General features: G+C 36.7%; 1 protein-coding gene across 6 annotated transcripts in view; it reads left to right on the forward strand.

Annotated features, from left to right (window-relative positions):
- Window positions 1-24,118, forward strand: part of RALYL (RALY RNA binding protein like) — a 375,450-nt gene that overhangs the window by 324,036 nt on the left and 27,296 nt on the right. For 4 of the 6 annotated variants that reach the window (XM_085221356.1, XM_085221352.1, XM_085221355.1 and 1 more), the window contains 3 exons: window positions 12,877-12,924; window positions 18,916-19,079; window positions 19,747-19,827. In XM_085221356.1, coding sequence (XP_085077482.1) covers window positions 12,877-12,924; window positions 18,916-19,079; window positions 19,747-19,827 — 293 coding nt within the window. The remainder of the gene's footprint in view (window positions 1-12,876; window positions 12,925-18,915; window positions 19,080-19,746; window positions 19,828-24,118) is intronic. The other 2 variants (XM_085221357.1, XM_085221354.1) reach the window with 1 other exon arrangement.

Below are 24,118 nucleotides of genomic sequence, written 5' to 3' on the forward strand. Positions count from 1 at the left end.
CACATGTTTTTCCATTAGTACACACAGGTTGTAAGAATTCTACTGCTATTATATACAATAAATAAATAGAAGTTACATTATATCGTGTCTTAACATAACTGTGCTGAGAGATTTATTGCTAAGACTTTTAATTAATCACTTTTGTTAGAAAAGGCTTCAGTTTTGGTTCCAAATTCATGCGAAGATCAGTCTTGGTCAACAAAAATAATTTATTTACAATCCCATATTGCAGTAAAATTCAATGCTGACGTGAGTGCCTTACATCTGAAGTGGAGAATTCAGAGAAGAACTGACATGTATGACCAGAAAGTGGTAATTTTTGTTGCCATGGTAGTGATATGCCAATAATACTAAAACATCTTTTTTTTAATTTAAAATCCATACATCCATTTCCCATAAATCTGGAGTTACTGGTTTTGTTGTTGTTTTTCTGTTGTGATAGGACAAAGGGAAATGGATTTAAACTAAAATAGGAGAAATTTAGACTGGATATGAGCAAAAATGTTTTTTCATGATAAGGGTGGGAAAGCACTGGAACAGGTTGCCCACTGTAACAAGATGGATGCCTTGTTCTGAACACATAAAAGGTCAGACTGGGCAGGGCTCCGAGCAACATGATGGAGCTTTAGGTGTTCCTGTTCATTGCTGGGGAGTTGGACCAAATGATCTTTTATGGTCCCCTCCAACTCAAACAATTACATGATTCTAGAGTTACTCTTCAGTTTTTTTCCCTCTTTTTTTCCTCTTCAGTTGCCACTAATGACATACAAAAAGCACTATTTCTGAATTCACACTTAGGTATAGGAACCCTCTCATGGGTAAGGTTGTGTGGCTGAATCAGATATTGTCCCATATTAATTGCATAAAATATTTTCATAACCAACCAGGTAGACACAAGAAAGTACTTCTAAGTCATATTAAATTGCAAATTTTATCAAAAGCAATCATTTGCCAACTGGATCATTTACCTACTGGATATGTTCTCATTTATTCTATTGCCACCTAAATCAAGGGACAGAAACTACTGATGGATTTTCAGGAACACTCTGAACACCAAGTAGTCAAAATGAAAGATTACCAATTTTCAGACCACATTTTCCTATGAAATATTTGTTGACTACTTGAAAATAGTGAACACTCTTATGGAAATTAAAATCAATACACACAAGAGGAAATGCGAAGCATTTCTCAAGTAACATAATTCTTCCTGCAGGGCTGTCTTTTTTTTGGAGTCAATGAGGTACACCAGGATATGCAAATTATATATTCTGAGTCAGTGAAATTAGTGAGGCAAAACTATAGGTTGTTAGTGCAGCTTTTATAGCACTGTTGTGCCAAAGTGTTCACATATCATTGTGGAAGTACTTGAGAGGTATTGAAAAAGACTTTGCTTCTTTTCAGAAGTAATCTTTTTATTCACATACACACATACATATTAATCATGATTACACTTTAAACCTGGAATCAAATACCATTTGGTTTCAAGCAGACCTTGTCTATATGTCAGCAGTTAGTTGTATTTCATGTTCTGGCTGATATTTTATAGGCTATAAAACTGTCTTGCTATGTAGAGCATTCATAGAAAAATAACATTCCAGTCATGTAAGTCATAAGGGAGAATGTGTAATGTGCTTTTGCTAGGAGAAAACAAAAATTGTGTGAGAGGAGTCTCACAAGAACGAGAAGGAGGAGATAGAGAGAGATGTTAACAGTTTCAATTCCTTCACAGTCTTGTGTTTTGAGAAGAGATACTCGAGGCAATCCTGATGACTGAATTGTTATGGCAGTTTAATTCAATATAGCGTGTAAAAGCAAAATAAGATTTTGTTTATATTGTTATCTTCTAAAGTATATTTCACAGAGTGATAAAACACTCAAAATGAAACTTTCTATAAATGCTTACTAGCACTGATGCATACTGGTGCAAGCATAACCCTAATCTGATAGAGCCACTCAACTCAGGGAGTGACCACATGATATGGGGAAAGAATACGGCAATAATAGAAACATAAAATTTCTTGAGCCCTCTTTTGTGAAGTGGTCTCCTTACCTTCTGAAGTGTTATGAAATTAACCTTTATAGAAAAGAAAAAAAAATGGATGTACAAGCAATAGTCTAGGAGCTAAGATAATTACTATATCTTACAGGTGTGTAAATGTATTTTAAATGGAGTCTCACTTTTAATTTTTATATACATATATAATCATTTTTGCCAAGATTGGTAAGACTAAAGAAGAATTTGTGTATATTCTACTCAAGCTGGATTAGAATTCATTCTAAATTCTCATATTATGGTCATTAAATGCGATGTCTTGTTCAGACATAAATATTACACTCTTAACAGATGATAATGAGCTAATAAAACTTGCCTACTGCTCCAAACATAAGTTTCCAAAATGTACATCTATGCAACTGTTTCCTTAAAGCCAAATACAATTACATCAAGAATTCTCCTGTAATATCCAGGCTGTGGAAGGTGAAAATGGGGATATGATCACATACCTCCCTATTTTTTTTTTTTGTTTTTAAATGTAACAGGTAAATCACTAAGTTAACTTCAGTCATGCTACAAAAATATGTCAGAGAAACATTATTTGCAAAATGTGACTATCATATTTTAAGGAGCTTACAGCTGGAAAAAAACAAGTTAAATCTGAAAACAAAAATGTAAACTGACTAAATTCAAAATCAGATATGTTTATCACAAACTTTCAAATGAGAAAGTAAGTAAATTATGAATATCCCATATTGTCCCTTGCTGTAAACCTCAGAGTAGAAGCTCTTACAGTAGAGGTCATCATAAAGAAGAAAACCAGTCATAGTAAAGCAGAAGAGCACACAGATTACCTTTCCTACATACCCACAAAGGCAGGAGCCCAATTGTATGGGAACCATTAGGACATGGCTTGAACCAATGATTGAGCATCTGGTGAAGGAGTGTAGCCAAACTCGGGAGCATAGCTGCAAACCATTCACTTGTGTGATCAGAATAGGTGAATCCTTGGCCTCAGCCTTCCCTAACCTCATTTAAGGGCTGGCAGCCAAAAGGGAAGCTTCTCTGCTTGGAGATCATCTCCTTCAGGAGTTTCTAACAAGTCCTGATCCTCAGAATGGGTAAGCTATTCTTTCTTTATTACCAAATTTTGGCCACTATCTTTTTTGAGAGATCAAAATCTGGTTAAAGTCATCTATATCGTCTGTCTCCTATTCTTATATCAGTTGTGTTTGAAAACTTGAGAAAGATCCCTCCCTAAGCTGAAAAGTGTTCCAGTTTAGATGTTTTCCAAAAAAAAAAAAAAAAAAAAAAGGTAAATGCAGAGCCTTAGTGCTTGCCCGTGGCAGACAGCCCAATTCAACTGCAGGAGATGTCTGAGCTTGCCTAAGGCAAGTTGTAGAGGCTAAGGGGTTAGCCTCCAATATCAGGTGATGTGTTAAAACATGCAAAAAAATCATATAACTTTTCTAAGAGGAGTAAGGTCTTTTGACTAGCCTCGAGCTGTATCTCTGCAGATTAAAAAAAAGTAGAAACTTCTCAACTAAATGAGTCACACTCTAGTCATATCTGTGTGATAAGAAATCAGGATTTCTAGTACATGTCAAAAGTTGAATACAGTAATGGCAATACTAATACCATGATGGAAGTCATCAGGACTGTTTTACTATATTGCACCTCAGCGAGTCACCTGGAACAACCTCCCTCCCTTGGGAGGAGTACACTGGAAGTATTCCATATGTGAATTTAAAGTAAAGAACTATATCTGATCCTTTAATTTCAGCAACTTTATTATGGATTAACTGTGAGGGAATTGAGAGTGGAGAATTTGAATTCCCTTATGTAAATCAAATGGTCTCTATCCTGTTATTTTAGAAATTACTTAGTCTCTGACTTATTTATTCACTTACAGAAAAGAAATATTGGTTATTTTTTTCTCTCTGTGTTAATGGAAAGTGAACAGACATGCCTTTCCATTAATAGCATTACTAGGCATGGATTTCTCAGAAACCAAGGTAAATGTAGTCTGTATAGTTATCACTGCGCTAGACGATATGAAGTATAGTGTGCTGTGATTTAAGCAAACGTGCAACCCGACAGCACACAACCTTTCACTCATTCCCCTCTCCCAGAAGATTTGTAGAGAAAACTGGAGAGGGGGAGGGGGATGGGGAATAAAGTGGAACTCATGGACTGAAATAAAAATTATTTCTTATGACAAGAAAGGAAAAATAATAGTAATTATAATATATATACATATATATATACATTATGTATATATATACATAATGATTATATATATAAATATATGTATATATGTATATACACCTGCAACTGATGTCCAGCCAGTCCCTGAGCAGCGACTGCCCCCGGCCAACTCCCCATGCTTTTCTCATGAAGAGGTATGGTCTGGATTACCTCTTTAGCTAGTTTAGGTCAGCTGTCTTGGTTGTCCTTTTGCTGGAAGGACAGTATGAGATACTGAAACATTTCTTGCTCTGTGCAGCACTGCTCAGCAACAACTGAAATATCAGTGTTAATCAGCACTGGTTTTTCTACTAAAGGCAAAACACAACACTGTGCCAAACACTGTGAAAAAAGTCGGCTCTGCTCTAGCTGAAACCAGAACATACAGTCAGTTGCACAGCTGTCCTTCCACTTATCTCTGTAAAGGCTGGAATTGAGTCTAGTCTGCTTCTCAGTTAAGGAATATCCTTTTTATCATATGCATTTCCCACAACCAATTACCGTGAAATTTATCGCACAACAGGTCAGGAGTACAAGAATGCTTTCTCAGATTCACAGTATCTGGTATTTCCATTTACCTTGTAACTTTACTTACAGTACACTCTTCAAAAAAAAAAAAAAAAAAAAGCAGTATGTCTTGTCTTCACATGACTTTCTCAGGACAGTGACAATTATCTCTGTTTTGACAGTTTAAAGCTAAACCTTGAGTTATTCAATTAAAAAAAAAAACACTACATCTGTAAACTTTTTGTATGAGTATGGAACAAAATTTAAGTATTTACAGTTTTTTTTACAGAGAAAAAGAGAGAGGAGAAAGAAAAGAATATTGCAGTTTTCTAGAAGCACTTTTTTCTTTACATAAACTCTGACACCGTCATATTGAAATTGATTAATCTTCTATGAGCTGTGCCTTTCTGTTTTATTCAGTGCTTCTAAGACTACTTCTCTGGAGACTACATAAAGTTTCCAGAGATCTGTTTTTGTAATCTTAAGCAGTTAGTCTTTCAGCTTCAGTGCTACCAGTGTGATTTTAATTTATCAATCTCCTGTTCAGTGAAATGCTGTAGAAACACTTCAAAGCCTAAACCCATCACTTATTCCTACACCTGTCAGTGACAGTCTTCTGTATTTGTCACACCATACTCGTGCAATGTATACAATATTGCTAATAAATTGGATAATCAATCACTTGTTCATGGTCTGACAGTAGCACCTTGAATACACTGAATCTGAAATGCATTTTTAAGAGGTGAGACTCATTACTCTACCATACGGACATCAAGAATTTCCCAGTCAATCTATACAATTAAAGGGCACCTTGGGACATGGTAGGCCACTTCACACTGGAAAGCTTTTTCATTACCTTAGTATAGTATGTTCCCATGAGAAACACAAGTAATTGGAGATTACTTTAGATGACAGAAAATAGTTTAACAGCAGGAGAAGAGAGGACAGGGAGACATTAAGTAGATTTATTTATGCTTCTTTCCGTAGAAAACATTATTGTGTTTCTAAATATCAGCAGGCTAACAATGTTCGGTGTCTTTCCCTGCAGCTATAAATAGGTTTTGTTGGGAGTAATTCTGATGCTTAGCTGTACAGAAAACTGTTTGGGCTGAATTTTGCCTTGAAAGTCCTGTATTCATGCCCATTTGGTTGCCATAAATCGCTCCCAGATTAGATGATTCCCCGGAGGCTGAATATTAATCTTAATGACGGTTCTATCATGTGCTGCACAAGCTTTGTTTTATCCTTTACAGGGAAATATCTAAGTGGGAAGATCTGATGAGCTTATCTGACCGTCCATAGGTAGTTTTGAATATTTACCCATGTTTTGCCTCAAATTCAGGTTGGAGAATAAGTTCAGCAGTTTCCCCAATGTACATTTCACTGGGCAAATAGTTTGGAGGAGAGAGGATGAGCCCAAGCAAAGTATGTGTAAGATGAAAAAAAAAAAAAAACGAAAAAAAAACAGCCTAATCATATTGCAGATTTTGCTGAGTGCCTGCAGAAAGGTTGTTTAATGGGTACTGGAAATGGAATACTGTATGTCAGTCAAACTATTTTATGTATACCTGTCATAGTTGGGCAAAACATATCTCTTTGGACAAAGATTTCCCAAAAGCTTTTCAGTTTTGCTGAAAAATGTCTACGTTTATGGTATCATACTCTTTTCTATATTATTAATATCTGATTCCATACTTATCCACTTCATGGAAAATAGATAAATACATGGAAAACATACAAAAATGTTACTTTGCCCTTTTTAAACTGAACACAATAAGAATACTTTATTTGCTTATATTAACAAAACTGTTACGACGACTGGTAAATGCAAACAGTAGGTTACATCCAATCATCTGACAGTTTGAGATGAGATCAGGGATTTAGGAGGTACTTTATTGTTTTTAATCATTCCTATTTGCCCTCGTAACTGCAATACGAAAATGAGTCCAAAATACTTTTCTATAATTTCTTGTCCTCCTTTGGCTCTGTCCCTCCTTTTTGCTATAAATCTCCAAGAACATATTTGCTGAAGGAATCACTGACAAGAATTTGTTTTTTTTAGTAAAATGTATACCAGCAACAAGCAGACTGTGGAGACGGTTGTCTTTCTCTACAGAACGTGTGGCCTGAACTGCAAAAGAGAAATGTTCTTTCACTTCTACCTTCACTTCTACCATGATCTTCATCCTTAATTAAAATTGAATCATTTCTAAATTAAAGATAGAATTCAGCCCACACATTCCCCTAGCTTTGGAAACTGGTGGCGAGTTTATCAATTAACATGTTAATTAGCACAAATTAAATTCTTGTCTTTGGGGAGCGTGGGTAACCATCCGCTGAAAAGTATTCAAAGACTCTACTTTTTTTAATAGCTCGTGGAAGTCATTGCCATCTGATTAATTTCTTACAGGGAAACTTGCCAGTGCTTATTCCCCAGATCATCTAGTTATGCTCCTCTCATCTCTCTCTCTATATTTTTAATATCACATCAGTTTAGACTGATTCTCTTTTGCACTCGACAGAAGCAATTTCTAGCACTCTTTTTTTATATGACAAGAGAAGTGATTTTACAAGTGACAGGAGTACTAGCTTCAACCATTACATTGATATGTGCTTTCTAAAATGAATTTGATTAAGAGAATATTGCTTTTGTATTTAATATTTTACTGATGACAGAGAAGCAATTGACAGTATAAATGGTGATAGTGCTGTCAATTGAATTAAGATGCATTATGTCTGGTTTGTCAACATTTATGATTTACAAGTACATCTTTGTACATGTGGGAAAAAATAGTGATATTATCTAAGGGTAACTCAGATGCACAACAGAATTTCTTGTTTCCACGAAAATAACAGAAGTTCTTTTTGTTATGCTGCATTAACTCTTCTAAAATGAGAGTAACTGCAGTGAAACTACACTAACTGGTATTTGGAGCAAAGTAAAGTGACCATTTTTGCTCCATTTGGAGCAAAAAAAAAAAAAAGTGACCATTAGCTTATAAAATTTTTGTGTGGGCATACAACACAGTATTGGAGAGACTATATGGTGCCAGTATATTTTCAATATACAATATCATCATGTAAATAAATACATAATAACATCCAGAGGGTTATTTTGGAGATGAGAAGCATAATTCATTTGCCTGACTGCAACTGCTAATGTGCATAGGGAAACTGAATGCAAACAGAAATATAGATCTGAAAACCTGATCTTTGGAGTCTTTATTCTTCAGGCAAACTGAATTTAAAGTAAGACAAGTATTTAAGTAAAATTAATCTAAAGAGGCAACTTGTACAAGATTGCCTCCTTGATACTTGGTCAGAAAAGGGAGCTGTGGCTTTTTCTTAACAGAAACACATAATATTGGTAAATTTTCTTTGCCTTAACGTGAATATTACTGTGCCTTTCTGCCTTCCACTTTAATAGCAGCATAATGTGGACAGGTTTCTTGTTTATGCTGCAGAGGTATGTATGTGGGTAAATGATCTACCTATTTAGTGTCGTTCTGAAACTGCTGACTCCACCAGTTCACAGGCTCCTTTAAACATTTCTCTGCTTCAGACTTTCTGAATGCTTGGTATTCTATGCTGCACAAATGATTTCTCGCAGCCTCTGTAACACAGGTTAATGGCTTGCTAAGGAATAACTCCCAAGAGTTTAAGAGCCCTGCACCGTGATCTCAGTGCTAGTGATTATCTGTGCTAATTTTCTGCTTTCTATACCGCAGCACTGACCAAAGCTTCTGCTTGTCCCTTGGCTGTAGAAGTGTGAACAATTATGGCTGTAGACTGAGCTATACTAATCACATTCACAGTGCAATGTGTGTCTTTAGTGTATTATTACAAGCGAAACATCATCATTCCACTTTTCATTCTTTTTTTTAATTGTAAAAAAAAAATAAAAATTGAGATTGTTTTGAAAAGTAAAAGAAATTTTTTCTTCTACGTCTTCCATTTTGGGTTACTGTTATTATCTCTGGATCACAGCCTTTACAATACATGTGCAGAACTGTTTCACAACCAGGAGCACTAGGAATTGCTCTTATAAAACCCCAGACCTTTAAGGGTCTCACATGATGTCTTGCATCCATGGGCTGTTAACCCAGCTGCTGAAGCAAAGGACACTTATCCCCAGGAGCTCAGTGCTGTAGCTGTGCTGCTGCTGCATTGCCTATGCTGCTGCAACTACAAAATAAGTTTCAGAGAGGCAGAAACATCCCCAGATCATGGGGACAAAAAAGGAACCACGATGAGGTTTCTCAGCACTTTAGACCCATGCTCCTCTGCCTTATTCTGTAAGGGTCAACAACAGATAAGGTTCTATTGTGCTGTTCTTCTGTCATTTTAATAGATAGCATGGAGAAGTAAATATCTCCATGATGAAATCTTGAATTCAGCCATCTTTCTTAAAGGATACTAAGTGATGAGAAAAGGGGAGAAAGTGAGCTTCTTGCTCTGTTGAGAGCTCACAGTAGCCCATCCATCTCTGCTTTCAGTACAAGAGCAAATTAGATGATACCACATCTTTGCCAGTGGTCTTGGATAGAAGTCATTTTGTGTGCAGAACTGGCTATTTTCTGCTCTTATGAACAACACTTCTGCACAGAAATGTCCTTTGCCAATGCAGAGAGATCTTGAATAGCCTGTGGGGAAAGAAGAGATTCCCTCCCCACCTCCTGCTACAGTCCCCAGCACCTGTGTGGTGGAATATGGGATTCAATTAGAAGGGATGCCCTTGAGTTGTGAAGATTTCACTTAAAATGCTCAAATTAGAAACGGAAGCAAATCAATTCCTGTTAGCTTGTCAATTGTGGTAGCAGGTCACACTGTTAAAAGCCATAATATGTTTACATTTCACATCCCAGCCATAAGGTCAGTAATTCTTTGGCAGATAGGTGGACAGGATGAATGAATTGGATAATGTTTGCTGCAGCTGAATCCTTGAGTATGCTCATTTCAGAGTCTGACTGTCTTGAAACATTCAGAAAACCAGCATTTACTTCTTATCTCAGTAGTAATGGATGTTACAGAACTAAACCATATGAAAGCACAAAGCACCTTAACTTTCAAGTTAGAGGCAACATCTGTACAAAGTAATTTAAATAGCTCTGTTATAAAACACGATGAAAACTGCTGAGGTTTTCTGGTGAAAATATAAAAACATAACATGAGGGTGATGCTCCTCTTCTATATTTTTGCAGACTTTAAAACCTTTATCAGATAACAAATTTTGATGTTTCTGGCCTGCCATAATAACAGTATCAGATACTTGCAAAGCAGTGCAATATTTTAAAAGGTAATTGATATAAACAAGTTCAGAAGTTTACAAAAATTCATGAATCGTGTTGCCATGAGATAATCAGGGTACAATACGTGCTGCTTTTTTCTGGTACCGAAAATAACATTAGACCACATGGAGAATGGTGGGTTGAAATTGTCACTGATGAAGCTGAAGGGACACAAAGTGGTTCATTTTTAAGGCAGAAGTTACCCAAACAGTGAACAGAACAAAAGAATGAACTTCTTAGTGGCTGACTGATGTGCAAAACTACTTCTCTCAAAAGAGATTATCCTGGATTTTTCACTAAAATAAAAAAATGAAATATGTTAAATCACATTTTTCAGTGTAAGAATACTGTACTTGAGGAATACTGAGTGAGAGGCTCTCTGCATTTGTACAGTGGTGGACTGTGAGTAGAAGGTAAGGAGGGAGAGAAATGTTCAGTTATGACACCAGAAGCAATTTCTTGCACTTTCCCACAGCACCATCCAAAGCCTTCTCTGCCTACTACTCTCATCTGAAGAACTTGTGAACTTTTTCCAACTGGTTAACCCTCTCTCAGTCCTACGGACCTGGCATGCTCAGACCTCTGCCTGAGATCTGCCTCCCTCCCGTGCCCTTCCAGCACCACCATTCCATGGGGAGGTTTTGAGGCTTCTCTGTCATATTTTGAATATGAAGAATTACATATTTCAAAAGTCCAGTAATGGTCCAATCTTACTCTGTCCTGTGGGGGGGCTTGCCTCAAATAACACAGTCTTGCTTTCAGAGTACATGCTAGGTCCCAGAGCTGAGCTGTTGTTCATCTTTACACCAGCTGATTTGAAGTGAATTATTGTTCATCAGCTTCATGGTCTTTAACCTTGAAAAACTGAATTTATTTTATCTTTGTGTAAATTAAATTAATGTCACTCCAGGTGAAAGGTTTCATGTGACAGGCCTTTTAAATTGAATTTTTTTCTTCAAATTGTCTGTCCTCTTCTACTTAAAAACACAAACGGAATATTAAGTGCAGGATTATTGCAGCTATTAATCATGCAGCTAAATAAAGCCATTAGGAAACTGTGGATAACTGTAAATAAAATAATAGCTTTACTATCTCTCAGTTTCATGAGGACTGGCTATTTAGTGAAAGACAAAATAAGAGCTATTGTGTTGTATAGGCAGAAATTTACTAGAGTTGCATGAAGTTAAATACAGAAATATGATTATTATGTAGGGACTAAATAGTACTATTTAATATTTTTCTTCCTTAACCAGATGCTTGGTTTTTTTCTTGGTTCTAGTTTCCCAGGTCTGTTTTATTTAACAAGTGTTTCAAATCAAATGCATATAGGGCTTTTGTTTCTCAAATAATTTAACAGTAAGACTACAGCTGGATTTTTCACATGGTGAGTTCCATGATTTTTCAATACCAGTCCAGCATTACATGGGTAGATGGCATGATTTCTCTGATCTCTAGGGGCTGGGGCACTTTTATCCGAGGCGGAGGTGGGAATTACCCCCTAACCTTCAGCTCCTTTGGTGGATGTTTCTGCAAGTTGCAGATATGGCAAATTGTAAGCCCTCAAAATTAAAACTGCAGGATAAAATGGTAAATAAGGTAATTTAAGTCTGCCAACTCTATTTTTTTTTTCCTTTTTAAGCAGTAAGCCTCTGAGACTTAGCAAAGGTAAGAAAATGGGAAAAAGATTTTTATGGGATGAAGGAGAACAAACCCAAGGAATTCAAGAATTCTCGACCTATATTACAAACTGTGCACTAAAAACTTGTTGGAGAGCAGAAATAGTCCAGAATACCATTCTATTTAAAGACAAACTTCATTAATATGCAGCTTTTCACCTTTATTTTCATTGAATTCATTTTCTCTTCCTTTGTTCTTCCTCCCTCCTTTCTATCTTTCTGCTTTCTTATTTATTTATTTATTTTACCATACTTTCTTTTTCATGTCTTTTATTCCTTAATAATTGTTGTAGTAAGGTAAGTAAGAAACTTACAGTTTCTGCTCCTATTCAGGCAAAGCAAATTTTGAGTACAGAACATTTGTTAATTTTGGTTCTCTTTTTGGATGTTTGAGATGCACTTCAGTGCTATTTCTTCACCATAAAGGAAGAAAGTGGCTAATAGAATGCAAACACAAGAACAATGAAGGATTTATTTCACAACTGGCAACTCATAAAATGGTGTTCTTCCAGTCATTTGCAATCTCCTACCTATATTTATTTGTCTATGTATGTATGTTCTCTTTTGAACCTGAAAGCTATCTCTAACGCTATTTCATTTTTTTTAACACATTTCATTTTTTTAATTATTTTTCCTTTTCTGTTTATGGCAAAAGATTTGGTGAATTCAAAAATCAGCAATCCAACCATTCTAATGCTTTTCATTAATCTAACTCATTGCCTAATTTCAGTTCTCCACTACTCACTCACTCACCAGTCTTTCTTGCATTTAACAATCTTCGTAGGCCGCTAATTACGTCAGCTCAGCGAAGAAGAGCGTGTCAGTATTAGAGTGCTCACTTCATTTGACCACTCGGGGTATTACACCATAATGATTCTCTAATTACAGAGAAGTGTGGGGTGTGAGATCTTTTCTCTGTGTACTGTCAACTGTTTTCAATGTTCTACTTGCCCTAGACTTCATATTTCCAAATTTACTATAGAATAACAACTGACGACAGCTTTGGCTAACATAATGTATAAAGATGGTTAAGGAATGAAATCGAAGGGATTCTAAAAACTGGCTTGAAAGATGAGAGTAAGCTAATATTAACAGAAATGTTTTGATCAATGTGTATTTTTTCTATAAATCTGTACATTCTTGTTTCTTTTTTTTTTTTCTACAGTGGTTATGTCTTTGATTATGATTACTACAGGGATGATTTCTACAATCGGTACGTGTGGTTATATTTTTGTACATTTGACACAATTTCTATTGTTTGTTTATAATGTAATCACGTTGTTTGTTTATGCGGGCCTGTTTTGATTCTACATATTATTCATTTCATCATTTCTACTGTGTATTTGAAGTACGTTATTTGAATATATCACAAACAGATTACCACCCAATATTTGCTCATTAAACAGCTCTTTTGGTTTTACCCTTTCTGTGGGCTACTGGGGCATTTTCTTTGCCGAAAAATTTAATGGTAGCTTAATTGCTCAGTGTTTCTTTCTACAGTTTTTATAGGCTTACTTTCACTTACTTTCGCAATGTACAATGTTTGCAAAATTCTTCAGTATCGATATTTGTGTCTTTTTCTTTAAACCAAGGATATGAAAAGATATGGACTGTCTCCTGAAATAGCTGTTCTTGTCTTCCAAGAATGTTTAGAATTCTATAAGGACCTTAAGAGAAGGCAGACAAGTTGAACAACGTGTGTATTTCCATAGCAGGAAAAAGTGTGAGGATACAAAATTACACTTACCTGAGACAAGTACGTTCACACAGCCTAGCTCAGTGCTGTGGAAATCTTAAGGTCTTCATCTGGATGTGTGGTGAAGTTGACACAACAGAAGGAATGCCATCCAGAGGGACCTGGACAGGCTCAAAAAGTGGTCACATGAGAATCTAATGATGATAAACAAGGCCAAATCAAGGTGTTTCACTTGGGTCAGGCAATCCTAGATATGAGTACAGACTGGGAGAACTCATTGTGAGTCCTCAGAGAAGGATTTGGAGATCCTGGTGGACAAAAAGCTGGACATGATCCAGCAATGTGCACTCGCAGCCCAGAAAGGCCAAAAATATCCTGGGCTGCATCAAAAGAGTGATGGCCAGAAGGGAAGGGAAGGGAATTGTCTCCCTCTACTCTGCCTCTTGAGGTCTCATCTGTGGTACTGTGTCCAATTTTGGGGACACCAGTCCAAGAGGGAGGTGGAGCTGTTGGAACAGCTCCAGAAGTGGCCCACAAAGATGATTAAAGGCCTGGAGCACCTCTCCAATGAAAATACATTGATGGAGATGTGCTTGTTCAGCTTAGAGAAGAAATGCTTCGGGGGCATCTCATTGTGGCCTTTTGGTACTTGAGGGGAGCTTACAAGCAGGAAGGGAACTGACTTTTTATACAGACTGATAGGGATGATAGGATAAGCGTGAGTGGCTTTAAACTAAAATGGGGCAGATTTAGGTTAGATTTGAGGAATACATTTTTTACTCAGAGTGCGATGAGGCACTGGAACAGGTTACCCAGAGATGCCACGTCCCTGAGGAGTCCCCGAGTTCAAAGTCAGGTTGAATGGGGCCCTGGGCAGCCTGATCTGATGGATGGCAAACCTGCTTATGGCAGAGGGGTTGGAACTGTGTGATCTTCAAGGTCCCTTCTAACCCAAGCCATTCTATGACTCCATGATTCTATGACAATGAATATAGAAGAATCACCAAAAAACAGGGTTAATATGGAAGTTCACAGATAACCAACTTCTGATCCAGCTATAAAATATTTCTTCATTATATGAGAGCTGCTCTGGAAGTAATTTTGTTATGTTGGCCCACAACATCAAAGGCAGGTGTTTCAACCTCTACTGCCATATCACCAACTTCTCGCCAGTATTTCATTACATGTTGTTGCCATGTGACAGATGGCAGCAAAGGAGCAGTCTGATAAAATGGCATCTGGCATGGAAGCAAAGATGTGGAGTTGTATTCTTTCATGCAGAAAATAATGGTGGCAATGACATGAAAGGGCCACAGAGATGGTGAAGGGCCTGGAGCATCTCCCCTATGAAGAAAGGCGGAGTGAACTGGGTCTGTTTAGCCTTGAAAAGATGACTGAGAGGGGACCTGATCCAGGTTTATAAATATCTGAGGTGTGGCGGCCATAGCGGTGAGGCCAGTCTCTTTTCAGTGGTACGTGGAGATAGGACGAGGGGAAACGGACATAAGCTGCAGCACAGGAAGTTTCGCACGAATGTGCGTAAGAACTTCTTCACGGTGAGGGTGACAGAGCACTGGAACAGGCTGCCCAGGGAGGTTGTGGAGTCTCCTTCTCTGGAGATATTCAAGTCTCGCCTACCTGTGCAACCTGGTGTAGGGAACCTGCTTTGGCAGGGGGGTTGGTCTCGATGATTTCTAGAGGTCCCTTCCAAGCCCTACAATTCTATGTGATTCTGTGAAAGACAAGCCATGTTCCAGACAGCCATGCAGATTTTATGAGCATAGCATGCAGACTCTTGTTCATTAGTGGCAAAAATGCATGACTAATGGTGGTGACTATGCTAATAATTAGCATTTTGTGTCTGAGAATATCTGCTATCAAGTGATGTTATTTTGCTCTTTGCATCTATTGTATATTACTTGGAAATAAATATAAACAGCAGGCATTATTTTCAGAGCGGCACATATACTAGCCTAGTGTAGTATAGGCCAAGTGAGTCAGGTGAGAATTCTACTTTGCTCCATCAACCTCTATTCTGAGATTTCTTTTACGTTATAGCAGCAGACAACAGCAGAGTAGTGGCTTACACCCTGAAATTAAGTTTTTCATGTGTATGTACATTTCTCCTCAGAAACACTGCAGGAAGAGTATACAGAAACAATGTCTTTGTTTTGGGTTTTTTTGTTTTGTTTTGTTTTTTGTTTTGTTTTGTTTTTTTCCCAAGGATTTATTCAATTCAAGCTGCTTTGTTTGCTTCTTCGTGTACATGACCGTGCTTGCCTTGGACAAAGCTAAAAACAGTGAGCTATAAGCACATGGAGTAAAAGCCTTCAACTCAGTTTAATCCTGTTGAGTCCACCCTTAATAGTAGAAGTTGCTCCTCTCCTGGAAGAAGTTAACTCGCACAGACTTTTTATTTTCCCCAGAGTTGATGCTCTGATTTTTATCAGTGGATTTCTCTGTGTTTTATAGAGTGCTCTTTCTGATTTTATACAATCTGAACATGAAAGTTATTAGTCCTTAGGCTTTTTCACTAGTCCTGTACATTGCAGGTCACTCTAATGAACTAATTACACTTCCACAACAGAAGAAATATTTATGGGATATTAATTGCTGCTGTGGTAGTCTAGGTTTGTGACTGTCTTACGATGAAAAACTACTGACAGAGGAAAATGCTCATAAATATACTCAATAGCATAATTTTCTGATTTAGTGATCCTTCATGATTAAAAAAGCATCATTTTAATGGAAGAAAACTCAAATGTAAGATTCACTTTCCAGGATTGGGAATGCTGATGATGACATAAAAAGTTTAGGAGGTTAAATGTCTCTGTAAGATCTGAGGCAAAGGGCATGGAAGATGAGAAGTCTTATGTGACAGGCATGAAAAAGAAAAACTAACAGAGAATTCAGTGCATTGACACAACTATCATACAGAGCAATATATTTACAGGAAATATAAATGATTTTTTGAATTTCTGAACTTTTCTTTCTTTTTAATATTCATTAGTTTTCCAAACTTTTCTGAATTATTCGGAATGAATACCTGTCTTATCTTGACTAAAGCAATTATGAGGTCAGAAAAGTGTGGCAAAACTAGTTTCTTTCATGAAATAAAATCCTTATGAAGGCAGACTGACAAGATCAGTACTGCACAATTTAGAAGGAAGGAGGAGAATGTGCACTTTACCTGCATACTGGTGATTATAGGAGCAAAGCATCATTTTATAGCTGAATTGTGGAATCACTGAATGGTTTGAATTGGAAGGGACCTTAAAGATTATCTAGTTCCAATCCCTCTGCCATAGGCAGAGACACTTTCACAGAATAATAGGGGTTGAAAGGGACCTCAGAGGACCACTAAGTCCAACCCTCTGCTAAAGCAGATTCCCTACAGCAGGTCACACAGGAAATTGTCCAGATGGGTTTTGAATATTTCTAGAGAAAGATACTCTGCAACCTCTCTGGGCAACCTGTTCCTTTGTGCTCCAGCATCCTCACTAAATAAGCTCTTCCTCATGTTCATATGGATCTTCCTGTGTTGCAGTTTGTGCCTGTTACCCCTTGTTCTGTTGCTGCTCACCACTGAACTGAGTCTGGCCACATGCACTTGACTCCCATGCTTCATATACTTATAAACAGTGATGAGATCCTCTCTCAGTCTTTTTTCTCCTTGCTGAACAGTCCCAAGTCTCTCTAATTTTCCTCATAAGACAGATGCTCCAGAACCTCTGTGGCCCTACTCTCTGCCAGATCAGGCTGCCCAGGGCCCCATCCAATCCAGTCTTCAGTATCTCCAGGGATGAGGTGAGACATCCACAGCTTCTCTGAGCTTCACCTCCCTTATAGTAAGCAATTTCTTCCTTGTATCTAATGTAAATCTACCCTTTCAAAAGAGTGCTTCAAAGCTATTAAAAGGCAGCACCTTTTTACAGAAGGCACGTCACTGAAATATGTACAACTTCATACAAATTTGAACTGCTAACAACTAAATCTCCTTTGGACAAATCATTGCATAATGATCTACTGCTTTTTAACTTAGAGGTTTTCTGAAATATTTTGTTCCAGTAATGTCACATGAGAGACCGTGACCAACCTGCACATGATCCATTATAATAAAGGATATGAGTGACAACCAACTATAATTTTTCTGTAAAATTTTAAGCATGTATATTTTGTGTTCTTAATTATACAGAATTTTTAGTTATGCTTACAATAGTTACTACTTATTTAAACAGCACATTCAAAGTGATGGAGTTCAAATTTTAATGTGATTGTTTGGATCTTTATGGTATAGGTTGTAAACAGCTAAAGAAAAGGAGAGGCACAGACAACTGGAAGGATTGCAGGATTTAAATGTTAGGTGTTTACTTGCCAGAAAACGGGCTAGAAGACTTAAATTTGATTCTGCTTCCAGATGAGTGTGCTGTTAGACAGTGTGGCAGTTAATTACTATTTCTTGCATCTCTGTTTTCAAACATATATCTATCCACCCAACTGGGAAACAGTGATTAGAATTGTGAAAATTAAACATACAGTTACAAAATGTACATAATTAGTAGTTGCAATAGCATGTGAGCAGAACACAAGATATTTCCTGGTAATGTTGCTTGTCCCTCTATTTTGGTCTTAGAACTCAAAGTCTTAATTTTCTTAACTTTTTTCTCCTAATCTGTTTTGTTCAGAGCAAAAGAATTTTACTTTTTAAGTATATCTAACTTTTGATTACTTTTCCTGTTGTCTTTATTTTCTTCTATACAGGTTAATCAGCTGCTGTTGATAACTGTGCTTTCTAATATTGGGGCATTCTGTTTGGGAACACTACTTCTTTTTGTTTATAGAATATCTTCTAGTGACTGCATAGCAATTCTCTGAATATATACAGTGGTTTGGTTTGAACAAGGCTAACATCCTATTTTATTAATCATGCGTTAGTATTTCAGTGATTGTACATCAACTTGTTATTCAGTAAACAGAGGACATGATGGACCCTCTTTTCTGCCAATTCTATAGGATATGCAGTTCCCTCAGTAGAATCTACTGGATATTTTACAATGTGCAGGATATTTCTTTATGATGATGTCTGGTTTAAGAAAAGTTCATTTATTTTTCTATCTATAAGAATAGCAGATAGATACATGTATACAATAAAGGAGTCTAACTGTCACTACAATAAAATGTACTGCTGTTACTTGTGTACAGTGAAATGATTTGAATCCATGGAAAGCAGGTTATAGATTTTCCATCCTGCAAATAACAGAGTCTCATAAAGCATCCTCCCTCGTTTCAATAATGCAAAATATGAGCTATGCACTGGACTGTGACTAAACTCTGAATAGGGCACTTAATGTGCATAGGTCCTTGAAATCTAATTTGACTATGATATAAAGTGATTAGGTTTCAAAGGTTAATTTTCTCAAAGATAACTTGAAAATTTAATTGACAGGGCTTCCATGACTTGAAATCACAGAAGGTTTTATGGAGTCCAGCTGACTTCATTTTTTCTAGGTTGTTTGATTATCATGGACGTGTCCCCCCACCACCTCGTGCAGTGATACCACTGAAGCGTCCTCGTGTGGCTGTGACAACAACTCGCAGAGGCAAAGGGGTTTTCTCCATGAAAGGAACATCACGATCCACCTCAAGTGGGACTTCTTCCTCAGGATCCAAATGTGAGTTCCTCATATGAATTTGGATTTTAAAACAATGGTCAGGTTAATTTCTGCAAACAGGCAGCTTCTACTATATAGCTCTTTTGCAGTTATTTCTTACCCTCAATATTTTGCTTGATTTTTTTTTTTTAATTAGTGAAGATGCCACACCTTTGGCGTAGTCAAAGAGAACAATGGTGTAACTTGGAAAGAAAACCATTTGAAAATATTTGATCTTTAGCCTCACTCCTTTGGTCTCAAAAGTTTCCCTCCAATCATCCTGACTGTTTATGCACCATGAGGTCTTGTGAACAGCTGATCATACAGCTAAGTTAATAATCTTCTTATAGAAGGACTGAGAAACACTGACTTTGTTGAGTCTTGAGGGTTGTTTCCATTCGCGCATGACGTACAGACGGCGGTCTGGGGCAGGGAAGGGAGGGAGGTTGGGTTGGGTTTGCTTTTTTACTCATGATTCCTTTGAAAATAGAAAGAGGCAAAATATCTTTGCCTGCTTGTAAAGAGAGTACAAAATGGGATTGATAACTTGGGGCTATTCAACCCCTTCTTACTGAGTTGGCCTTAGAAGAGCTGACAAACATCAGATGTTCCCTTCTACATTCTCACCAACCTCCCCACCCTGTAGTATCTGCCAGGAACTTCATCCTCCTCTCCATGCATCTTTCAGCACCCACCTGTCTTCCCCTGCCCCTTATGTGGAGTGATACTGCCCTTGGAAGCGTCACTGGAAGAGGAAGAGAAAGATCAGGTAGGGATCAGATATTAGAAAGAATGAAGGGACTGCAATAACATGCTTGCAGTACCAGGCCAACCAACAGAGCATCCTACTGACTTACAAATAAAGTGAATCCACAACAGTATATCTTATGGGAAAAGATGCTAATTATGGCATCAGGATGAGAAAAACACATACTGTACCTGAATAACCTATCCAAATCTCACACACTAACATCTAACAAAGAAGATGGAACCTTAGCGTGTCCATTGAGAATCATTCTTGGTCCATCCTGAACTATGGCATTCAAGATCTTGAAAGAGAATGTGTAATAAATATGCATGTGACTGAAAGAATGAAAGTGTGATGAGCAAAGCAAAAGATACGCTGCGTAATGAGGAGCTCAGGACATTTCTTGATAGGATGACCTCTGAGGATCTGTTGTCTTGACAGTCAAATCACACACAAGTCTCTGGTGAATGAATTGGAGAGATGTCTGTTACTAACAGTGGGAACTTTGATACCTAGGACACAGGAAAACGTAAACTTATATGTTGTATTATGAAGTTCACTTGTACCATAAGTGGATGTGGGAGTAGTAACACTTCCTTTGTTATCTGTTATCTATGATCATTTTCATACATGTCCTGAACAAATCCACTTATGCATATTCACTCTTATTCATTCTTCAGTTCCTGAAATATGATTTCTAAAATCAGTCTAAAAGAAAGCCTATAACTTAATATCATCATGTTAGTAGATACAGAATTTAAGTAATTTTGCTAGTCTTTTCCACCCTGAGGTCTTTGGATTTTCTTTGGGATTTCCCATAAAGAATCAAAAATGTAGTAAGTATATGCAGTCACAGATTCATTCGCTAGATCTCCTTTTGTCCTTTTACTTATGTCTTATCCATATGAAAACTTAGTAGTATCAGTGCATTTCATTCACTTGTCCTAAAGGGTGGTCTGATAAAAATGGGCTTTTTTTACTCACTTTGCCTTCAAGAGGATGAATTATTTGCAGATAAATTTTTATATATATTTATTCATTGTCTCCCAAGAGATGTCAATGAAATGTCACACAGAAATTTGGATTTCTACTGTAATTAATGGAACAGAGCATATTACACTAACATCCAGATATTTGCTCCTGAGAATAATCACCAAATTTGCTTTATTACTCATTCTGCATTTTAGAAAATATTTTATAGCCCTGTGGCAAGGATTAAGTACTGCTAATTGAAGATTATAGGACTGAACCTTTGTTCAAGTATGAGTATCCAAAACCCCCTGCTTTGAGACCTCCAAAACACTGGCTGTGTAACGTAGCAAATGCTGCAGAATCTGTAAATTATTTTATGGATTTACAATCAGGAATTTGTATAACCTAATATGATGTTGTACCTCAGTGAAAGTATTCTTCAATGTATTCAAGTGCTGTGTGAATTCTGTGAAATGTCAGTATTAGAGCTCCAGGTGACAAGGTTATCTTTGGATCCAGCTGTTAATAGTGAGGAGAATGATACAAGATGAATCACTAAAAGCACGGGCCCTCATTTTAATCCTTACTGGGTTTCCACACTCAGTTTTTTACTATGGTAATTGAAACACAGAAAATATTTATAGCGCTTTAAAAATTGCAGAAAATGCTCCATTTTACATGCAGCACATCTGAAAATAAATTGGTCGGCTTTTTTTTTTTTTTTTTTTTTTTTTTTTTAAGAGTATTAAGGCACACGATATGCAGTTTCATGCTTGATTTCCCTATAGAATTATTTCCCTCTTTCTCAAGTCCAGCCAACTAATCTTAAAGGTAGAAACATGATTTTGTTTACTTGGTCAGGAACATAATCAGCTTATTGTAAGATGTTTATCAGAGAAATAACCAAGCTGTTCCCTAAGAGACTTCAAGCTGAAAAGCAAAAAATGTGTGTTCTGCTGCTACTTTTGCCATTTTATTGGAAAAGTTTTTTTTATACTGAGTTGTGGGATTAAACTGTTTAATATTTTGTTGCCTTTTACTCCATCGTGCTAATCTGAAATCCTTGAACTAATGCAATGTTGATTCTAATTGTAATTTATTGCTAGTAAAGGATCTCTTCAATAAAGAAATTTAATTTTGGGTAAGGATGCTATTTTTGGCTTTAGTAGCATTCAAGGCCATACACAAGCTTAATGTCAGGTTTCTGTATCAAAATGTTATTGCAGATGCTTAAAAGATTTCATCTCCAAATAGCAAAACTCTCATGAGATCATTTACTCTACTAGACTTTTCAGATTTGAGTAGAAATCTCATAGATAGAACTGTTCTCATAATTCTTCTCCACATTCAAACTGGATTCAGAAAATGAACCCATATATTTAGGAATAAAGGTCAGAACACAATGAACCCCCCTCTGAAATGTTGCTGCAATTCAACTTTAGCACTTTAATTTCTAAAAATAAGACTGACCTCAATTTATATCTCTTTTTAAGCTGAGTGTGACATCTCCTTTCTGCTACATGTTTAAACGTGTTTAAATGTGTTCTAGAAGGCTCTTTTATTCACCACAGATAAATGTAAAGGGATACCAATCTACTTCTGTATTATATTAAGTAGCCATACCATCTAATCCTTTTCAAATAGATTAATCTCTGCCTTAGATATATTTAGAATTTTTTTTATTTGTTTTACCAACTTCCAACTCAAATTTGTTTTATTTGTTCATTTGTTTTGTCAACACTGTCTTAGCTTAAAAGTTTTACTTCCTTTCACCTTCTCTTGTCTCAGGCAGAAATATAAAATATAATATTGCAGTTTTCCATTCTTACAGTCATCTTCATGGATCTTCTCTCTACATACTTGCTAGAATTCAGTGAATCAGTATGTGTCATTCCAGATAAGCTCTCACCAGATCTTTACATAATGGCATTGATATTTACCTATATTATAGGTAACGTTATAGTGTAACATTTTCTTTTTCATGGTTGCATTATAGTGATAGCCTATTGTCAACTAAACAACTATACCCAAGGATAATTGTGTCTCTCTTTTTCAGCTGATGAGTTTCCAGGTTAAGAGCAGGAGTTCTGCTGTTAGTCAATCAAGTGCGGGGGGGGATGCTTCAGTGCAATTGAATTTCATCTTTTTCTACTGGAACATTCCTTAAAATTATCTGACTCCTTCTATTCTAGTTCACTCTGAATAGGTATCTTCTAACTTTATGTCATCCTCAAGTTTTACTTGTTTTCCTTAATTTTTGCATCTCAGAGTTGTTGAAGATATTTAGCTAGCCAGTGCTTGAAGAATTGCATTAGCAATTTCTTTCCCTTCCTATACATGCTGGCTGCTGTTTATCTGCTAATTAAAATTAAAAACAACAACAACAACAAAAAACAAACAATAATCAGTAAGCTACTTTATTTTCCTATTCAATTAGTAAAAAACATAAATATTTTAAATACATACAGCTCTGGTCTAATGTTTATGAACTTCTTGACGGAGATCAATTTGAAAACAAACTAACAATTAAATGAATTAATTTTTAATGAATAATTTATGTACTCAAAGCAAGACACTTGAAGTACAGTATTTACAGTCTTTATGTAACTTAACATGTGGTTTAAGTTCCTAAAATTATTCCCAAGCTCTACACCACAGAATTACAGAAATACGGAGTCAGAGAATTGCAGAATGGCCCTTCTGGTTCCCTCTGATCCATCCCCTGCTCCAGCATATTTCCTTGTCAGCAGACACTACTGAGAACAGTCTGGCTCCTCTTCTTCATTCCTTAAAATGAAGTAACTGAAAGCTGAATTGTTCTAGGAGAATGATTTTGATTATTTGCACAACTCCCTGCAAATTAAGACAATAAGAGGCTTGAGCAACTTAGTCATTGCAAGGCTAGAATCAGGATGGACATTTGAAACTTATATAGATTCAGTGACCAAATTTTATGCAAATAGGGGTGGAAATAAGGCTTCTCAGCATTTAACATCTATGTTTATTGTCGAATCCTCACTGCTGGGTTTGCTTCCCCTAGAGGGAAGTGCTTTCAAAACTGATTTCTCTCTAGAACACCCCAGAGACATCCCTGTGAGGCAGAGAGTTTGGTCTGAGTTGCACAGTAGCTCTAACCTATGTGTCCATTTCTTTGTCAAACTCAGAACTGCAAATATTTCCTATTTCTTTAATACTTAGAACAAATATCATTAGGTCTTCTTGTGTCTCTTCTGACTTTTGACCTTTTAGCTTTGGCAAGCACCTCTAACTCAACAGCTTGGCCACATGCAATCTTTTGCCAGCTGAATTCATTAGCGGGCTGCTGCAGGTATTTAGCATT

The sequence above is a fragment of the Meleagris gallopavo genome, chromosome 3 (assembly GCF_905368555.1).
Source record: "Meleagris gallopavo chromosome 3, MGAL_WU_HG_1.1, whole genome shotgun sequence".
In the NCBI taxonomy this organism is placed as follows: domain Eukaryota; kingdom Metazoa; phylum Chordata; class Aves; order Galliformes; family Phasianidae; genus Meleagris; species Meleagris gallopavo.